General features: G+C 33.8%; 1 protein-coding gene across 1 annotated transcript; it reads left to right on the top strand.

The window, feature by feature from the left end:
- The first annotated feature begins 473 nt into the window (after positions 1-473).
- LOC149727234 (ubiquitin carboxyl-terminal hydrolase 32-like) lies at positions 474-20849 on the top strand. Its single transcript, XM_089889852.1, has 32 exons — positions 474-699; positions 967-1094; positions 2283-2388; positions 2740-2861; positions 3310-3472; positions 4323-4454; positions 6125-6232; positions 6582-6784; positions 7106-7266; positions 8836-8926; positions 9110-9254; positions 9669-9808; positions 10300-10403; positions 10727-10832; positions 11308-11422; positions 11987-12126; positions 12302-12383; positions 12859-12933; positions 13298-13453; positions 13782-13873; positions 14198-14371; positions 14816-14990; positions 15404-15555; positions 16004-16494; positions 16655-16733; positions 16812-17002; positions 17286-17496; positions 17963-18154; positions 18503-18629; positions 18747-19024; positions 19451-19549; positions 19756-20849. Exons 1-32 carry the CDS (start codon positions 642-644, stop codon positions 19924-19926), a joined length of 4767 nt encoding a protein of 1588 aa, XP_089745978.1. The 5' UTR covers positions 474-641; the 3' UTR covers positions 19927-20849.
- Positions 20850-21151: the final 302 nt, after the last annotated feature.

Raw genomic sequence — 21151 nt, 5'->3', positions numbered from 1 at the left:
ACGTGACAGTCGTAAACAATCAAAAGTGTTACAACTTCTTCATGTATGTTTTGGAACAGCAACCACGTAAATATATGAAAAAAGATTATAAGGAACTAACGTAAAATTTGGGACGAAATATATGAAGGTAAATATTAAGACGACAGCAATTTGGAAAAAAAAAACACGAAAAATTTTTCGTTTTTTAGTTCGTTTTACAATACTGTTCTATTTAAATTGACGTAATAATTTTTAAAACAGAACTGTTAGTTGACTTAATTCTGCTTGCAAAATGTGTTAACGGGGCAAAGTTATATGCGCATTTAACGTGTATTTAAATTTAGTATCTATATAATAGCATGCAGCCATGCAGACACAACATATTGTGTTATCATCAAAACTAACATGCAAAAGCTCTAGTCTATTTTTTCCTACCCGGCAGCCCACATGTTAAAATACGTATTACAAATAGTAAAATTAGTTGTATTTTACAGACTTTATAAACTGTAGGGCAAAATTTGTCATTTTGATAATGAATGTGAATTTATCAACTCAAGGATAATCTCTCATTTAAGAATGAGATAAAATATTCAAATCTTCAATTTTCCATCTTCTACAAATATTAAATAATTTTACTTCATTGAGAAGCTAATACTCTAAATATGGGCGCAAAGGAGTCAAGGGCTTCCATATTATCTTATGATGAAGCTTCAAAACGAGGTAAGTAACTTTGTATTTGAAATTTGTCAGTACTGTATTGAACACTAGTATGATTTGCAACCTAGAAATTATTCATATCTACCATTCAGAGGTTTTTACAATAACTGATGAAACTATACACAAACACCAATTAATAAAAATATGGTCAGAGAGAATTAATAGTTTCCGTAAGACACCTGTATTTAAACTAATAAAACTAGATGTAAAATTCTGCATATTGATTTTGGCTTTTCCGTTTGTAATACGTTTCTAAATGTTATGTTTCAGTTACCTCTATTGAGCTGCAAAGGCTTCAAGAAGCGTACAAACGTTCGTGTGGGTATGCCGGTATAATGAGGGAAGCTGTTTTCGTAAGAGATGTACTTGGTGAAAATGTTCCAACTAAATTATCTCAGGTTAGTGTTGAATGTTTGATGTTTTCCCATTACTTCTGTAGTGCAGTGTATAACACACAACTGTTATGTTTATTATTGTTAACTGTATAATGGAATAATTGCATTTATTATCCCGATTCGCACCCCTTTGGTATATTATACAAGTTAAACAACTTACATTTGTTGTAAACTGCAAATAAATACTTTGTAAAACGTTTAAACTGCTGCAAACCTTGGGCAAATAAGATGGTATTCTTTTATAAACATGTGGAATTTACTAAAAAATGTTATAAAGTCCATGTTTTATGAATAGGCATACTAAATTTAGATTTGAATAAATGATGGTTTAAATTTTCCCAATTCCTTGCTCTTTATTGTACATCCGTAGTATCATGTTCTGAGCGTATCTATCTAGGTAGTTAACCATTTTAAATAATGTACTGTCACCTCATTAGCAGTGTGGTGTGAAATAAAAGTGAATTATTCATAAGTACAAAAAGTGATAGGGCCAAATTTTCAAAAGTAAAAACAATGCAAAAATCTTTATAAGCTTGATCCTTGGCACGAATAAAAAATAATCTATATATAATATTTATATAAAAATCTCCTTAAATATGCCTGGTAATAGCAACTAAACATAACTTTTGGTGTAAATTTTCCATTTGTTAGCAAAAATTTTGAATCATGTATATAATATATATATCATATTTATAATACATTCCCATAATCTAGGGATGCACATTACAGAATTTCGAATCTATGAGATTCGAATCCTTTTGTATTTGAATCTTATTACGGGATTCGGTATTCTGTTTAATGACGTCATTACACGTCATCTCATATACCATATTAACAATTTTTGAAACTTATTAATTTTGAAAAAAAATATTTTTGTGTTTGTGGGACTTTCGAGAGTAAACGTTTCGTAACGTCTTTTCATAGCCTGCTATACGTTTCATGACGCAAAAACTACCCAATAGAACAATTTTTGATCATTTTACAGCTCATGACCCAACAAGGCTGCTATGAAAGGGTCAATAAACTGACTTTTGTGGGTAAAATTTCTTTTTTCTATAAATATGAAAAGATTCGAAATTCTAGATTCGGAATTCTAGATTCGAAATAAAGTATTCTAGGATATCCTAGAATACCTAATTATTCTGTAATGTGCATCCCTACCATAATCTAAGTTTTTGTAAATTTTTTCAGCGAATTTTTAATGTGATGTCAAGCAACAGCAGAGGGATGTCTTTTCGTGATCTGTTGGTCACTTTGGTTCTTTTAACTCGTGGTAGGCAGGAAGAAAGATTAAAATGTAAGTTAATATTTATTCAGGGGATATGGTCCAACCCCTTTAGCATGTTGTATCCCATTTCCATGTCTTTGTCGAGCAATGTGCTTTTCGCTATACCATTTGGTGTAAATTGCTGCCAGAGAAAATAGGTGTGGTTTTGACATTAATATTACCAAATTTAAAATTTATGCAAAACTGTAGTATTTAGACTTTAACAATGTGATATGTATGCTAAATATTTGTGTTAAATGTCTGTATACAGTGCAGTAAATTATTTATTAACATTACATTACTCTTTGTCAGCTTTGTTTATGCTTTAATATAATCAAAGTATCGACTTTACAATATTGATCATGAATATCTTATGTTTAGTAACATACGCTGTATATTCTGACGAGCGTGGTTCTTGCGTAACAAGCACAAGTATGTCTTCCATGGTGTCCGCTTGTGAGAAGACGGCTCTACCCCATGAAGCACTTTCTCTGTTCAAAATGGTAACGTAAAAAGTTTAGGCTGAGTTTTTAACTATGCCATATTCATAAAATGTAACTAAAAAAATGGTCCTATCTTTTTAAAAACAGTAACAAAGTAAAATTTGATTGTACTTTTTGACTAGAGTAGAAATGGATAAATAGTCACATGGTTATACTAGCAACAAATCCAAAGTTCATTAATAGTTAATTTAAATATTCCCCTTTGCAACATGTCCTATTGTAATTTTAATTATTGAACCCGGACCATCCGGAACTTTTATAAATGTAAAGAAGTCAGAGATAGTTGTTTAAATGAAACAAAATTGCTTGTAAATACTCACTTATTAATGTAGTGTAGAAAATTTCAAGCTATGCCCGACTACCTCCAGTTTGGTGCATATAACTCTGACCCTGCCAACCCGTTGGACCATTACTCTTAAGTCTCTAACCTTTACCCTTTCACCCACAGAATGACAACGTAACTTATGACTTGTTCCGCACATGGGTCCTAGATTACCCCAACACCACATCAGTTACGAGATGGTTGGTGAACTCTAGTGGGGTCACAGTCAGCTTAACCAACAACACAGAGATGCCAAACTTTTATCAGACTCTTGCTGGTGTTACACATTGTAAGTATGTTGTTGTTGAATTCATTTTTTATGTGGGTGGGGTTCTATAACGTAGTATATAAATATGTACCAAAGTACCATGGGACCTAAGATTTAACAAAGACTATTGCCCTTTCATACTAAAACGTAAAAACATATTTCCATATTATGCAGCCATACATTAAAAAGTAATTTTATGTTAGAACCATCGCTTACACTGGAGTAGTGAATGTTTATAATACTTTGCCCAATAGATGGCACATAGATAGACCTATACATTATAGATTTTTATTTATAGTCATAAAATGACCTTAGAAAGTTTTTTCTGTTTATGTTTTGCCTCAAGGTATTTAAAGGTGCCATCAGTATATAAACTGTTACAAAATACATGTAACAAACTATTTATAAAGCTATAAATGTTACTATAGCTTGGCCACCCTGTTAGCCAAAATCACACAGTTATTTACAGACATGATGTAGCCTTAGGACCTTTTCCAATGAAATCGTATACTCTTCATTTCATAATATTTACTGAGTCACAGACACCATAACAGTAATCATATCCTAAACTTACACCCACTGTTTACCTGTATACTCTTATTCTTTGGTAGGATATATATATGTATATATATATGTAAATTAACTGCTTTCAATAGCAAAATGAATATATATATAGTTGTAATATAATATGTATATATATATAGTTAACCTTACATTTTTACAACTAGGAAAAATCAGAAAATTTTTCTATCTATTATGTCTCTTATTTATTTATTGGCAAAATATGCAAAAAAATGTAATAACTTAAAAATTGAAGCAACTATTCTATGGTTATATTATATATAATAACAAACTTTGTTATTCTTCACAGTGGAAGAGCCAGATATAACTGAATTGGAAAAGCAATACTGGATGCTAAAGTCTCAATCCAAGACTGGTAGATTTGACTTGACAACTTTCACTTCCTATGTATCACCACCATTGCCGCAGTGTTTGATAGAAGGTGGGGTTTGTTAGTTATATGTCATGTTTAGTTTATGTAGGGACCATTAGTTATATTTCATTTTATATCAAAGAAAAATATCAATTGTTATTCAGTTTCATAAAAGTTTACTTTTTTAAAGAAGTGGTAAAACAGAAAAATATTAATTGTTATTTCGTTTATTTAAGGTTTACTGTCTTAAAGTAGTTTGTTAATTTTCTAATTTATTTAGATCAGGTAAGTTTTCTTAATTATATGCAACTTAATTATATGATGTCATTAATTTAAATATTAGGATGTCCGGGATATCATTAGACATCGCTATGTTGCCTATGTATATGTGTATATTTTCATACTTGTAGGGTTTTAAATAACATCTGAAATATATATATATTGATAATCTGTTTAAGTGACGGACCTAATTTCCTTAGCTTGCCTGTAATTTGTAATTTGATATGACATTTTCATATTCTAAATACCTTATGCAACTGTTAATGCTATTTCATGATAGTAATGTATTTACTTTTACTTTTTTCTATTTATTTTAAATTTAAATCATGTTTTATCTATGTTGGCCCACTAAATATAAAACAGTCTTCATAAATTATTAAATTTAAACCACTTAGCTGGCTCATATGCAATAACACATATGTCGTAATATTTGTTGCTTGGTAGATACTTGTCAACCCGCTTAATCGTCACCTATCCACTTGTAAGTTGTAATTCTGCGAATCTTACCTTTTTTTGTAAAGAATTGTCATTCTTCGAATCTAATCATTTTTGTGTAAAGAAATATAATAAGCACCTGGTGCTAGAAAAAGTAACCGACAAAAATCCGGTTTAATCAATCTTTCTATTGGAGATAGATGTTTTTCCTAAATTGCATCGTTAGTCTGTTATTCAAGAAGAACCATTTAGGCAAAACTTATAAATCACCACTATTGGTTGGACTTGAATTATTTAGTCTGTCACGTACTGGTTGCACCAGATACCCTACTATATCCACTTCTAAGTTATGTCTTGCGTAAACACGAGTGTTTACTGATTGACAAACCCTTGCTGCTTCAATGACAATGTAAAACTTATCTGTGTTACTTCAACACCCGGTAGTTAATATTTAATATTAAACACAAGTTTGTCAAATAAAATTAATAATATTGAAAATAAGTTTAAACACTATATATATTAGGTTAGAGTAAGAATGTCCAGGTTTTTCATTTTTTTATAATCTCATTTAGTAGTAAACTAGGAATATTAATGTTATTATATAACAGTATCTTCATAGCTTTAAATATATGTATATATGTATAACAACACTTAATAATATGTATTTAGTTATAGAACTTGCATAATTCATACAAAAAGCACAGTTTTAAACACACGCGTTAAAATAACTTATCTATAGTGGGTATTTGACAGGTAGTATCATTATACAAATAAACTATATCTACATTCAATTATTATCACTATAGGTTGATGGACATACAAGTATACATACATGGCCCATATACATATGTATCTAAGTTATGTCTCAGAATATCAGTTCATTATACACATCGATTGAATCATTACACATGATAATGCAGGTCAATTTCTGAGTCTTCTGACCACAATCATTAATTCTGATCTATGGAACATTATATTGTACAAGATTATGGGATTGTCTGTCTCTTAATTAAATCTAATCATAGGTTTGTTCAATGCTTTTGATGAGAATAGAGATGGCCATATTGATTTCAAGGAAATATCATGTGGAGTATCTGCATGCTGCCGTGGACCATTTGCCGAACGGCAGAAATGTAAGACTCGAAATATTATTAAAAATTGGATTTTGTTTTATGTTAAATTTTCTTAAAATAAAGTTGGATTTTATTAAATTTTCTTAAAAAAATAGATTTGTCATTCAAATGGGTCAAAAAATAACAACTGTTTTTGCGCTGCCAATCGAGAATGAATAAGTTGCATTTTTTCTCCATTCATTACATTCAATTCGGTCCATTTTTCCAAAATATGTCAAATCTCCAACATCCTTTATACATATTGACAGCAATCTGTTCTTTGTCCGACTTCATTTATACACCCGACACCTTTGTATTTTATCTAAATTAATGCCATTCACACTTCTAACCACTAACATATACTTTCCAGTTTGCTACAAAGTCTTCGACACAGACCAGGACGGCAAACTCAACAGCAACGAGTTAAAAGCCATGGCACTTGGTTTACTTGAGGTGCAGAAAGTGAATGCTATAAAGGGCAGTGCTGCCAGCAAAAAACTTGAGGATATAAGTGAGGACAGTGATGCCGTTTCGGAAATAGTTTCTCATATTCTCTGCCACTCAAACGCAGATGTGAGTTCTAATTTTTAGAATTAAATATTTTCAAAATATCCTAATATATATTTAAGTCTGTTATTTACACCAACAGGTTAAGTCCCAGTTACAGTTCAAATTGATTTATGCAGTATGTCTTAAAGTACTGGTACTCATACTTACTTTGGGGTATTTTCTAATACAATAACTTTTACCACTTTATCAGTCCAAGTCAAATATTAAGTTTGTGTTATATTGTTCGGATTTTCTAAAATAGTGTTAAAATATCCCATTAAAACAAGGAATAGATAGACCCTATGCCCCACATACTTAGCTACTCTGAACTTGACTTTAATACAGACCGGTGAGATAACTCTTGAAGAATACCAAATGTGGAGTTTAAAAGACCCATTACCGATCAGCTTACTTAACATAGTAGTGGAGATATGCCACATTGTACTTGGTCTACGTCCCACTTCACCCACTGAGGAAGGGGTTATTATAAGAGGTTGGATGCAAAGGTGGGTGCTGTGTGTATATAGGATGAAACTTTGTATTGACCATATATGTATTAGAACACCATACATACAGTGTGTTTGAAATGCAAATGTTTTTCATGGCTCATATATGTATTGGAACATCATACAGGTATGCATACAGTGTGTATAGGGTGCAATAATTAAGCTTTTTACTTGGCACTGTTTTATTCATAGTGTGTTTTAACGACTGTGGTCTTGCTGTTGATTCCCTTCTCTTCTTTGTTTAAATAATATAGTCTTCACTCGCCTTTTTAAAGAGAAAAGTTATGTTATAGAAACCAATCTTTTTAAATTGCCAGTATTCCTATAAAACAAATGTACCTTCTTGGTTGTAATATTTACCTCTAAATAAAGCGAGAAAAATCCAGGGTAGGCCTGCCAACCACCCCAGGTTCAGTGCATATGGGTGTGTGTGTCTAACAGTCCATGAAATTTTGCACCACTGTTGCAATATAATTACCTTAGAAGCTTAACTTACTGCACCAATTCCCAACACACTGTATAAATTAACCCAATATTTTTATTCAACCAAAACCATTTAGGCAAAACTTATAAATTACCACTATTGATTGGACTTGAATTATTTAGTCTGTTACGTACTGGTTGCACCAGATACCCATTGTATCCACTTATAAGTTATGTCTTGCGTAAACACGAGTGTCTTGCGTAGAAGCTTAACTAACTGTGCCAATTCCCAGCACACTGTATGAATTATGCCAAGATTTCCACCGCGCGTAGGTTTAAGCATTAAATATCCTTATAGGTTAAAATTGAACAGGTTAAAATAATATTAAGTTAAACTGTGGCCTATGGACTTTGTATTCAGTTTAATAAACCTGGATTTTATTTTATTGATTCTCAAGTTTAACATCATGAGGTTAATTGCTTCTTACATTATTCATGATACATATAAAGCTATTGTAGTGTCATACTTGTGCTTTGTGTGGTACTATATTGGCCACAATAGAAAGAAATTGGTTAAGTTTATTTCATTAATCTAAAATTCGAAGTAGTGAATCAGAGTCTTAAATACCAAGGTTTTAAATTCAACCAATTTTTCAGCACATAGTGACTACTGTGGATAGTGATTAAATATATATTATTATAAAAGAAATTTTATTCCATGTTGGTGAGGTCCTACAGCGTGGCATTCTAATGCAAATACTTAACCACACATGCGACAAAGCCATACCAGACATATATATAGCCTATACAACTATTGATAACATTTTATACACATTTTAAAATTCTTTTTCAAGCAAATGCTTTGTGTGTGCGTGAAGTTGAGAAAAAAGTTAAAATATCATCTATTTCAAGATTTAAAACCATTAATTTTTAATTCATTGTTATTTACACGTTTTTTCATATTTTTTTTTCAATGCAAAACAGGCGCAAGTTTTATTGAATTTAAATATCATCTATCTTTATATTAAAAACCTTTTATCTAAACTTCAAATTTCCTTTCATTGTTATGTAATATTTTTATCAATTTTAATGCTGAACGAATATAAGTTTTATTGAATTATTATTAAAGTCATGTTTTCCACACAGGGCAAGCCAGAGTGAATTAATTGCGGGTGAAACTTGGTATGTAGCTTCAGGGAAATGGTGGCGACAATGGAAGTTACATACGGAGTATGATGTGAGTTTGTTCAATATATTATTTTGAAACTTCTAACACATACTTATCATGGTATAAATATTTCTTGACATTAAGTTTAACACACAAATATATATTTTATGTAGAAAACCCTATTATACCTCATTTTTACTCCTAACCTTACCAGATACTATGTTATGTAATAAACCTCTACCATACATACAGCCTGTACTGAATGGGAAACTGGAGAGTCCTGTGTTAGAGAGTGGTTACTATAGCAACGGAAGGTTGAGTGGAGAGACTTCATCAACTTCTTCTGATACGGTCGCCTCCGCGCATGAGGCAACTGAGACCATGCAACATGTACTTAGTAAGTATAGTGTAGGGTTGGGAAAGATCACGTTTTATTCTGTTTTAATAAACCATTTGGCAGTTAAACAAAGAATATTCTATTTCAATGTATCCTCATGGATCCTACTGTTTTTGCTAACTGATTGCCACCCTATTATATAAGCCTTGAATCCAGCCTCTCCAACTTTAGCCAAGCGCACACACGTGTTTACCCTTACTTTTGTCCAAATTTGCCAACGTATTGATTGTGTATGTTCTACTATTATCTTAGGCTGAGTGCAGTGATGCAAACAAAAAAGGGGGAAAATTATGTTTTTAATTTCATTGTGCCATTTTTTGGTTGCAACTCCAGAAAACCTCCCCCAACTGCACCACTGTACAAATGTACCATTGACCTAACTGGACAGCTTAATGCAATATCTTATACTCACAGCTGGTGGTGAAAAACCAAGCAAGAACCGGCATACAAAGCACGCAGGGAAGGCTCAGCGTGTTTCCAAAACAACACCCACGACCCCCAACACCTCACCTGGGCCTATTAATAACTCGGATATACTTCTTGAGGAGAGTAAGGTAAGATGAAATTAGGTATATATTAGGGTTGGGTAAGATAGGACATGTTTTTATTATTTTTTTTTGTCCCATTTCGTAGTTAACAAAGAACATTTAAATTGTTATAAAACCTGTTGCTGATTGTTTAAAAGAGAATAAGGAAATATAGGATTTAGTTGCTAACGTTTCCCATCCTACACTACAGCACTATACCCTGTTTAAGTTATTGTTGTAAAAGAGCTTGTATATTACCGTGACTCAGTGGTTAGGTGCTTGCATCGTAACCAAAGGATAATGGGTTCAATGCTTGATGCTGCTACCAACAAGCCATCACTAATAGGTTGTCCAAATTTTCAGTTCTACAGACAAAATGTTACTAACAATTTGACAATTCATAAGCGGGCACTGGGTGTATGAAACAGAACACCCGTGTTATATCGACTTTCGTTGTCCTGCAGCACAAGTATAAATAAAAAAGTTACATTCTTTGATTCCATATTAAAATTTTCCAGGTGGCAACACTGACAGATGAAGGAGGAAGGCTAAAGGAGGGTTTAGTTGAAGGACAAGACTTTATAGTGTTGCCAGCTCAAGTTTGGAAAGCATTACACCACTGGTGAGTGAATAGCTATCTGGCAACACTAAAATAGACATCATGTTTTATGGGCTAAAGTTGATTCTGGGTTGAAAATGCAGTTACACTCATAGTTGTTAAACATAGGGAACCTCATTGATTGGTGTGGTGAATGCAATATACTTTGGCTCTGCTTGTTTGTGTATACACCAAGCAGCAAGCTGTTTTAAGGTATAAAACTCAGGTAATATTGACAAAACATATTGTGTCTTGTTTTTAAAAACTGTGCTGACATGACGCTACACCTGCCAGTGTTTAAAAATTAGATAAAAAAACATTTTAATGTGGGTGTTTTTAACCCTTAGGTATGGGGGTTCCCCCAGCTTACCTCGTATTGTCCCAGCTCCAAATAAGGACGAGAAATGTTGGATCGAACTTCATCGACTTAATGTGTTACTCCTCAGGCACCAGGTATGTTGTATGTGTTGTAGTGACTGTTATGGTGGATGTTATACTTTTATATGGGTGAGGTCATATAGTGTGGCACACTATGGGGTCTAACGTTTAGACCAGTGTTAGCCTAATGCTTCAACATATTATATTATGTTTTTGGGATATGGGTGAGGTCCTACAGCCTTGTACACTATCGGATCTGACATTTAGACCAGAGTTGGCCTATTACTCTATTACAGTATATATACATTCTATTTTATCCGGGAGAAGTCCTACAACCTGGCATTCCATGGGACCTAAGATTTGGTTGTCATATTACTCCATGCTATATAAAGTATTGTAACTTGAAATAACTTCCACTCATCATATATTCTATGTAACTGAGGCCCAACAGCGTGGCAAGCCATTTCTGCTACAGCATTATTTTGCATATTTTGTTCAATGTCATAAAATTTTATAATTTTCTACTGCAGTGATTCCATTTTATTTCCAGATGCCGTCATCTATGCAACAATTATCCCAGGTAGCCTTTCCTAGCAATGCACCACTTTCTAGTGTTGGCAACACTGCTTTTGGGATGCTTAAGCAATCACTTAACTACGTCACAGGTTAGTTTGGTGACTGTAAAAAATGGTTTTGTTTTGTTTTTTCTGGTCACATATTTATATTTTTGACACCTATAACAGCTTATTAATAATAAGAGTCTAGTATCTAATGAAGGGATAATAGGTTTTGGTGTACATTTAATGAAGGTGTACATCTTTTGGGCCATTGTAACTCAAAAACCTTGCACTGCTCATATACTCTATGGAGTGAAGTCACAGCATGGCCTGCTATGGGGCATGAGATTTCAGTCCACACTTGCTTATTACCTGCATACTATATAAATACTATTCTACATGGGTGAGGTCCTACAGCATGGCACACTATAAGACCTGAGATTTAAGTCAAAGTTGGCTCATTACCCATATACTGTATAGTAGGGTGGGGGAAGATGGGATACCTTTTCATTCTATTTTCTCGTCCTATTTAGTAGTAAACAAAGAACATTCAAAGAAATTTAAAACCGTATCTTCACGACTCCCATAGACCATCCTACTATATATGTATGTTCTATTCTGCATGGGTGAGGTCTATTGCATGGCTGAGATTTTTACACATATATTATATAGGTGGTTCAACTCCCAAGCGCCAAATCACACATCGTGCTACTTTCAGTAAACGCCACACAGTGGGGCAAGTGGCACAGTTTTTATCGCTAAGGTTACGGATACCACTGGACAGTATGAGGTTGTGGCATTTGTTAGATGAGGTAATATCAAAGTTTCAAATTTTCGATTTTTTCATCATATAACAGTATTGTTTTATTCAAATGTAGAAAGAGCCCTGGGTGTCACAAATTTATATGATTAAGCTAGTAAAAAGTGTGAAAAACTACAGAATTATTTTTCAATTTAACTTAGGAATTAACATTTGCCTACTTCCAGAACAACGCTACATTATTAGAAGATGATTCTGTAAAGATGGAAGCTCTCAGCTTAACAAATAACGCTCAATTTCTTCTTGAAGGTAAGAAGTGGATTATTAAAGCAAAAAAAATTACACAATAAATATTTTTACTTTCACCACGCCCACACTACTAGACTATTTTAAAGCCAACTAAGACCTGAATGTTCAACAATTTAAAATTTGGTTTGAACATGTTGCTTAGGTCAAGATAAGTGAAAGTGTGGCCAGTGGTTAATTAGAGCGATTGAAACCATATATTCTGGGAATCAGGTGTACCTGGTAGTGATTAAAAGATAAAATGTTTCATTACACTTAAAGTGCTTTCTTTAAAGTTTCAAACCATGCTACCAATAAGTTACTAATGATAATTTTACTTTTGATAAAACTGCCATATATATCAATATGTGTCATTTTGAGATTAAAAGGCGTCTCAAGAGATAAAATGTCTTATCACACTCAAAATGTGCTCTCTTTAAAGTTTCAAACCACATCCTGCTGAGTTACCAATGATATTTTTCTTGATGTTTTTCTGCAGTTCGTAATGTTGACATGAGTTGGCCTGAAGAGTTGTCCCAGATAGCAAGGAATCATAAACAAAAGACAAAACCCTGTAAGTAACTCTTGCTCTCTTTCTACTGTACATATTTAAATTAGTGAAACGCATTCATTTTGTGCTAATTTTACTCGAAGCAAATGTTTCTTACAACAACAGTGCCCACATACGAGTTACCGTGTATACAACTTTGTGGGTGGTTGTTTTTCGGTATGGCTGACAATTTAGACATCCCACAACTCCACAAGAGACCGCTGGTTTGCAGCAATTGCTGTTAAGTGTCTTGCCAGACTATGTATCTGCCTACCAATATGGTATCAGTGTGGAGCATTGAACTTCATGCAAACATCTAACAACTAAGTCATGGTGCCGGACAGACTAGAACCAATAAAACTTTATGACAAATCTTGTGTATTTACAGTGATGCCAGTTGTTGCTGGTGCTTCAGGATTAAGTAATCTGGGCAACACTTGTTTCATGAACTCGGGACTCCAATGCATCAGCAACACAAGACCTCTTACTAAGTATTTCTTGGAAAACAAGCATCTGTTTGAACTCAATAGAACGAACCCATTAGGTAAGATTATTCATACATGGTGTACATTCGGATATTTTAACTTATAATATTTTTAATAATATTTTTACACCTCATGTTCACTGTCAAGATATGGTGTGTTTTTACACTCAATGCACACAAAGTATTTTTAAATGCTTTTACTATGCTAATAGTTGTCTATAAACAAGCAGAGCAAAAGTATATTGCATTCACCACATTAATCAATGAGGTTTCCTATGTTTGACTACCATGAGTAACTGCATTTTAACAATGTCACCCCAGATTTTGTTAACAAATTAAAACTCATTACCCTAAATATTCACACACACACACACACACCTATATCCAGGTATGAAAGGTCATATTGCAAAGAGATATTGTGACCTCACACAGGAGTTATGGAGTGGGGCAAGTAAGACAGTTGCTCCATTAAAGTTGAGGGTAAGTTAGAATATCAACAAGTGTTTTATTTGTTATGTTTATAATGTCTTGTATGCTTTTAAGAGGCACTTCAGGGTGTTTAGCTCTTGTAGTATATTAGCTCAGCTAGTGCATTTATAGCAGTATAATTTCACTTTATTCAACATAAAACATGAGCTGTAACAAGAGCAAACATAGGTTATAGACGTTCATACTTTTTTTCTCTGCATTTATAATTATTTTTCTGTTTGCTGCGTATTTTGTGTCAGTTGGTTCAACTCCTTACATTATTACATTACCAAGTTGATATTTGTTGGGTATTTAGTAATCTTTATTACATGACAGTGGACCATCAGCAAATACGCGCCACGCTTCAACGGTTTCTCGCAACACGACTCCCAGGAGCTTCTAGCTTTCCTATTGGACGGTTTACATGAAGATTTAAACCGTGTACAAACCAAACCATATGTTGAACTAAAGGACAGTGATGGAAGACCTGATGAAGAAGTGGCTCAGGAGGTAATAACCACGTCTATAAGTTTATACATTGTTTTATCACATTTTCTAAATATAAACAACTTATTTTTGATTACGTTTTCTAAATACCAACATCTTTTTTAGAGTATATTTTCTAAATGTAACTTTAAAGTTTTTCGAGAGGTGACGATTAATTTGTACGAATTTGAACATCGTTTTTTTGGATTACTTTTTATGATGGTAAACATTTTTTGGGACCGTATTTTCTAAGTTTAAACTTATTTTTAACAAACTTAACATCTACGGTTTTCATTTACTTCAGTTTATTTTAAAACATGTTTTCTTGGTTTTCATTTGTTGTTTATATTTTTCTCTGTTAATAAAATTTATGGACAAAGCCAGGTGGTCATATTTAGCCTATAACCCGAGACCACTAACACACTAAATAATCTAGTATTAATTTACCATCCTATCCTTCTACACCAGGCATGGGAAAACCATCTTGCACGAAACCAATCGATTATTGTGGATTTATTTCATGGACAAATCCGATCACGTGTGCGCTGTTTACATTGTAATGCATTCAGTACAAGATTTGACCCTTTTACATTTCTATCTCTACCACTACCTATGGATAACTCAATGTACCTTGATGTAATAGGTAAGCTTGGTTAAATGTAATAGGTGGGCATTTAAAAAAATCCTTTTTGTTTGAGTAAAATATGGATATGTTTGCTTCCCAAACTGGGGGTATATAGCGTTACAAACTCCAGGGGTTGCAGAGAGTATGCGAATTTATACTAAGTACTGCTTATATTATGTTAACCGTAAATGGCTGATATAGAAAACTCACAGCAATAGAAACCTCACACCCAGCCTAAGTAGTCCAACCCATTTGTGTCTAAAATAACACAGCTGTGTATAAAAAATGTATTTTCAGTAAACTGAGGAAAAACTTGAACTTTAAACCAAATTTAAAGGTTGGAAAGTCTAAAACACAAGACAGCCTCTTCTATAACATTTAGTACCACATTATTTCAATTCTATTTTACAACAAACATGTTTATTCCGCAGTGATCAGGTTAGACGGGGAAATCCCGGTGAGGTTCGGGCTCCGTCTTAACATGGACGACACATTCGTGGAAGTTCGGAAGCATCTTGCAGAGAAATGTAAGATTTCTATGGAAGCCGTGCTTTTATCGGAAGTGCTTGGTGCTACTATTAAGGTGGGGGGTGGACTGTTTATATTCTATATGGGTGAAGTCCAACTTTGGTACACAACAAAGTGCATGTGATTTATGACAGAGTTGGCTCATCCCACACTTACACATAAATTTTCGACTGATTAATTGTCCGAAACATAACTTCTCACAATTGTTATGGGAAAAATGAAAAAGTTTTTATGGGAAAGAAAAACTAATTTGGTGCTTTTTAACTTATTGTACGCGTACCACTTGTGGTACATGAAGTTCTTGTGGTAAGCAAGCAACTTATTTTTCACTTACTAATTAGAAGATTAACTAAAATCTGATTAAACTTTCTATTCTATTTTTCTGGGTAAGATCCGGCAGATTGTCACGCCATGTGTTCTAGGATTTAGACCAGGATTGCCGCATTATCCAATAATAATAAAACTTTACAATAAAATAAAAATATTTTTTTTATTTATTTCAGAGTTTTCTTCAAGACAATCTAAAAGTCCGTTCCTTATCGATTGGAAATATTTATGCCTACGAGATCCCACCCCCTGTTAAAGCTATCGTACGTGCAACACCCAATGGGGAATCCTGCACTGGGTCAGCGGGTAATTCCCCAAATACGCTACGGGGTCAAAAGATCAACGGAACGGAGTTTGCGCAGACAATTAAAAGGGTAGGGTCACTGGTGCATGAAACAAACAAACAGAGCGTGACCAACCCCGCAGCGTTGCACATTGAAAATAAAAACGCGAGCTGCAACCTTGTAAATAGTGCAGTTGAACCTAAGCAAGACAACACCGATAGCAAATCTGGCAACACTGATAGCACGTGCAGCACTGAAGTAATGGTGCAAGAACCAAGCACTTCTTCAAACTCTACTTTTTATATCAGTAATAAAAACGAAAACCAAAACCAATCGGAATCAAGTCTTAATGTTGATGGTATGAGTGGAACAAAAAGAACAAGGTAATTACTGGTACATTTATGGTATTTAAAATATGCTTAAGTGTTTTAAAATTTTTACCAAAGTTATGTTATTTTAAACATGGATTTTCAAATGAAATAACTCCTTAAAAATAAAAAAAATGTTTAAAAAATATTTCATTTAAAAATAAATGATTTTTAGTTTTTCTCGTCGACTTTGTGAAGCGGGAGACATGCAAACACAGTGTGCAGGCTATGTGGTGGCATATCATAGGAAAACTGTAAGTTGGTTTGACGTTGTCGGCGCATTCCCAGACACATATATAACATTGGACTAATCAATTCTCCAAAATATTCAGTTCCACACGGACGTCTACTTCCTCTCATCTCAAAAACATCGACCAAGTTTGTTTGGTCTTCCTCTTGTTGTACCTTGTGTGCCAGGTCGACCTAAGAAGGATTTATATTCGGCAGTTTGGAAGTTGGTGTCCCGTCTTGTGAGCCCACTGCCACCCCAGGAAGCCACTGCTGTCAATCATGCTCAAGATTGGTGAGTGACATGTGTCAATCAAAAAGTGTCAGCTTAAAATTCTTTTATGATAAGTGTAAAACTAAAAATGCGTAAATCAAAATTAGGAATTTATAAAGCGTTAACTATAAATTTGTCACAGAACAAATGACTAGCCCATAAGATTACACTAAAAGTAAGGACATATAGCCAAAAAAATTGTGTGCACAGTTGTAAAAACAAAACACATTCTTATCCAATGTAGTTTCATTGCACAGTTAAAAAAACTTAAATAAAACATAACCAAAGTATTTTTCCCGCACAGTGACGACAGCATGGGATCACAGTATCCTTTCCTACTACGTTGCGTTGATGCGTTTGGTATGTCATGCGGGAACAAATGTCCGTGGTTTCGATTCTGTACAGGATGTATCATTGATTGTTCAGATGATTCATGGCAACAAACATCGGGACATATATCTATAGATTGGGATCCAACGGCTCTTCATTTAAGATACCAGCCTTCTGCTGAGAGGGTACGTCATTATAGGTGTCATAGTTTTTTAACATCAAAATTTATGGGTGTCATGATTTTTATAATGATATAAACATTTTTATCTAAAATCTTTTTTAAAAAAACAGACCACAATGATAGCTGTCGTAGTTTTTAAATATTGTATTTTGTTTTTATCTAAATCTTGGGAAGCATTCTTAAAATACAGTTTATATTTAAAAAATATTGGGTGGCATTTTAAAGATTCATTTTATAATCATTAAACATAGGGAACTTCATTAACGTGGTGAATATTGTATATTTTGACTCTGCTTGTTTGTAAAGACACCTTACAGCAGGGTAGAAGCTTTTTACTTTTAAAACTATTAATTTTAACTTGGACAACTATGTAAAACTAATTGCAATTTAGCAATGTCACCCCAGATTTAACTAAAAATTACAGAAAATGAGATAAAAATTAAACTTTACCCATACCCATCCATTGTTAGGAAGTTAAAGATGACGCCAGTGTAGAGGAGGGCCATCGTGGCGCGCAACAACGTATCGATCTTAACCACTGTCTACGTGCTTTTACCACTGAAGAGGAACTAGGCAAGGATGAATTATATCATTGTGGTAAATGTAAGACACGACAACTCGCAAAGAAGAAACTTGATATATGGAGACTTCCTCCTACACTGGTAAAATCGTGTAACAATAATTGTTAAAACAATATGTTTTAGCACCTCCTTGACGGTATGGCTGCTTTTTGCCCAGAGGTATTGGAATTGAGACTTAGCGCTGCTATTAGTGTAGGCGTATGCATTCTTGAGTAAGACTCTTGACAGCAATTACTTTAGTCTAGTAATAAGTGTCTGGCACAGTGGTTAGCATGGCTGTCTGTAGCCCAGAGGTTAATAGGTTCAAAGCTTAGCTTTGCTACTTGTGTGTATGTGTCATTGGGTAAGACACTTAAAGGCATTTGCCTAATAAATTATTGTTTTGACAATACCAAAACATACACTACAAACTTTCCGTTATTTTTTCAGATAATTCATTTGAAAAGGTTTCAGTTCGTTAACGGTCGTTGGATCAAATCTCACAAAGTTGTTGATTTTCCCAAAACCGATTTTGACCCATCGAGTTTCATGACTAAACGTGATGAAGAAAATATTGGTAAGCACTCAGTAAATGTCTATACAATGTTTTTACCAAATGTTGGTATTAAAAACTAAATTGCTAGACGATCCAGTCAGACTTATACCATGTTGTTTATTCATTTTATTTTCACAGACATTGAGACCTCTGAAGTCACAGCTTCTTCTATCACAGACTCAGACCCTGTAAAGACAAGCATTATAACCTCCAAATCTTCACCTGATGCCAAACCAAGCAAACCTAAACCTCATATCTCATTCGAAGCCGATGAACCCCATGTAACCCCGGGACCCGTCGAAAACGGGGCTTCCCCCGCCCCAGAGGAGGGTAAAAAATCGGGGTTAACCGCGAGAAAAAGGAAACCATCTTTCAGGGAAGAATCTCCACCGTTATATGATTTATATGCTGTTTCGGTGAGTTGTTTGTTTGGTGACAAATACTCTGACTTAAATCCAAGCTACCCTTGTGTGCAATTACAGTTGTTACACTATGGGTGTTTTGTCTCACCGCACGTTTCATGACACATTCACATACAATGATAGATTACCCTTGTGTGCTTTGGTGTAGAACCTGCATTATTTAAATGAACGTACCCTAACTTCTTTATATTTGTGTGGTGAGGCAACAACAGTTATTATAACATGGATGTTCTGTTTCAGCCCAAATTGGCAGCAAATTATTTTAGTTGTGTCACCTGCTACAGTGATTAGATTTTTAATAGTGCCTTAAATTAAATACCTTACTGGGAACAGGTGTTTTCTAACTCTTGCCCAGTGTCAATGGATGTTCTATTAGTTTGTTTTCCCCATTTATAATAATAATGTTGTCTTACTTTTAAGTGTCACTCTGGCATTCTTGGTGGTGGACATTATATTGCATATGCAAAGAACAAAGTCAACAACAAGTGGTATTGTTATAATGACAGCAGCTGTAAAGAGGTTAGTATGGTCTATGAAACTTGTTTATATTCGATCCATAGTGAGATAAATATCTAGAAAAACATATTATTGACCAATTTTTTGAAGTAAACTAGTTCTTTTTTTTAAAATGAGAATTTTCAGCGTAAAAATTTGTGTTTGGTTCACATTTACATATTGTGTTATTACCTATTATCATTTTTTAAAACCCATACATAATTTTTCAGGTTTCAGCTGACAATATATGCGTTGAAACGGCCTACACTTTGTTCTATGAAAGACAAGGTATTGATTATGATGACTTTATGCCTTCGACTGGTGAAGGAACTCCCATGGATACTTCCTCCATGGATGAAGACTATAACTCGGAGTTTAAGAAATATTGCGTAATCCAGTAGGATTATTGCGCAATTGCTTCAACTGTGTAGTTTCAGTTAAATGGTCATTACATAATCTATTACACATGACAGATTAGTTTTGTTTAACTTTCAGTTCTATGAATGCATAACGTGATAATAGTGTTGCACAATATTTCAATAGCAATAGCTAGGAAAGTGTAAAATACTGTGACTTGCAGCACTGAAAGACAAAACACCCAGCTTCAAAAAAGACTGTTTTTGCGGTACATGCTTTATGCAGGCTTTTCCAGATTTCATTATCCAGAATTACTTGGTTTTTTTATAGCTTTGCGCATGTAAAGTTTAGATGCAAATTTCTGGACACACTAAACTTGTTTTAGCCCATGGCAAGCTTGTGCCATTTCCTTGTACCCTGCAATTGTCAGCACATCTATGCTGTCACTGAAGCCAAAAAATCTTGTTTTTTACACCGTGTATGCAGAATATTGTGTAACTTTTTCATGCAAACTAAGCAAAGTATGTAAGGGAATTATGACTTACTTTACGAGGATTTTCTTGGGCATAATATGATGATAATTTCACTTACACACTTAGACTTAAAGAACTGAATGCAACTGGTGATTTTTTCTTCTTTATTAATATTGTCTTATACATTACAATGTGTTACCATTAAGATTACATTTTTTGAGATTTTATTTATTTCACATGGTCTTGAATTACGTGTAAAGTCCTATATTAAACATTATGTTTGCATATAACTCAGACTACTAATTAAATATGCATTAACAGTTGGACTTGTGGTAGCAAAAGTATGAAACAATCTTTTTCTTTTATCAGTTTTTATTTAGTTTTACGCGATAATTCCTCCTTAATTTTATACGTCTACTTCATAGTTATTGTTCTATGCATAAACCGTTTCATTACCACTTGCTTGGAAGGAAATAAATACGTGCTTTGCAAAAGTCTCGACTACTTCGACGTTCTTTGCCGTGGTTATTTTCGCATATCTCAATTTTAATTGCAAGTAGTCCGATAAAGAGCTATGGCGCACTGAGTATCTATCTGTTAATTTTGAAGTCTATGTTTTTTTGGGAGGGGGGAGATAAGACACTTTAAGCATTAAAGAATTATATGACCGCATTCTTACGACTCCCATATAGCATAGACCGTTGTTTTAAACTCTTTGATTTGTGAAATGTAAGTAATTTGTGTGGGAAATATAGTAGGAAGGGGGAAGACGGGACACTTTTTCATTCCATTTTTC

This window comes from Ciona robusta, chromosome 12 (genome assembly GCF_009617815.1).
Source record: "Ciona robusta chromosome 12, ASM961781v2".
Taxonomy (NCBI): domain Eukaryota; kingdom Metazoa; phylum Chordata; class Ascidiacea; order Phlebobranchia; family Cionidae; genus Ciona; species Ciona robusta.
This window is presented reverse-complemented; position numbering and strand designations above follow the sequence as displayed.

Bases quoted from the DNA above. Each gene is read 5' to 3' on its own strand.
- LOC149727234 (XM_089889852.1), top strand. From the start codon at position 642: ATGGGCGCAAAGGAGTCAAGGGCTTCCATATTATCTTATGATGAAGCT. The intron at 15,556-16,003 runs GTGGGGGGTGGA...TATTTATTTCAG, and splicing joins TGCTTGGTGCTACTATTAAG to AGTTTTCTTCAAGACAATCT. The intron at 17,003-17,285 runs GTGAGTGACATG...TTTCCCGCACAG, and splicing joins GTCAATCATGCTCAAGATTG to TGACGACAGCATGGGATCAC.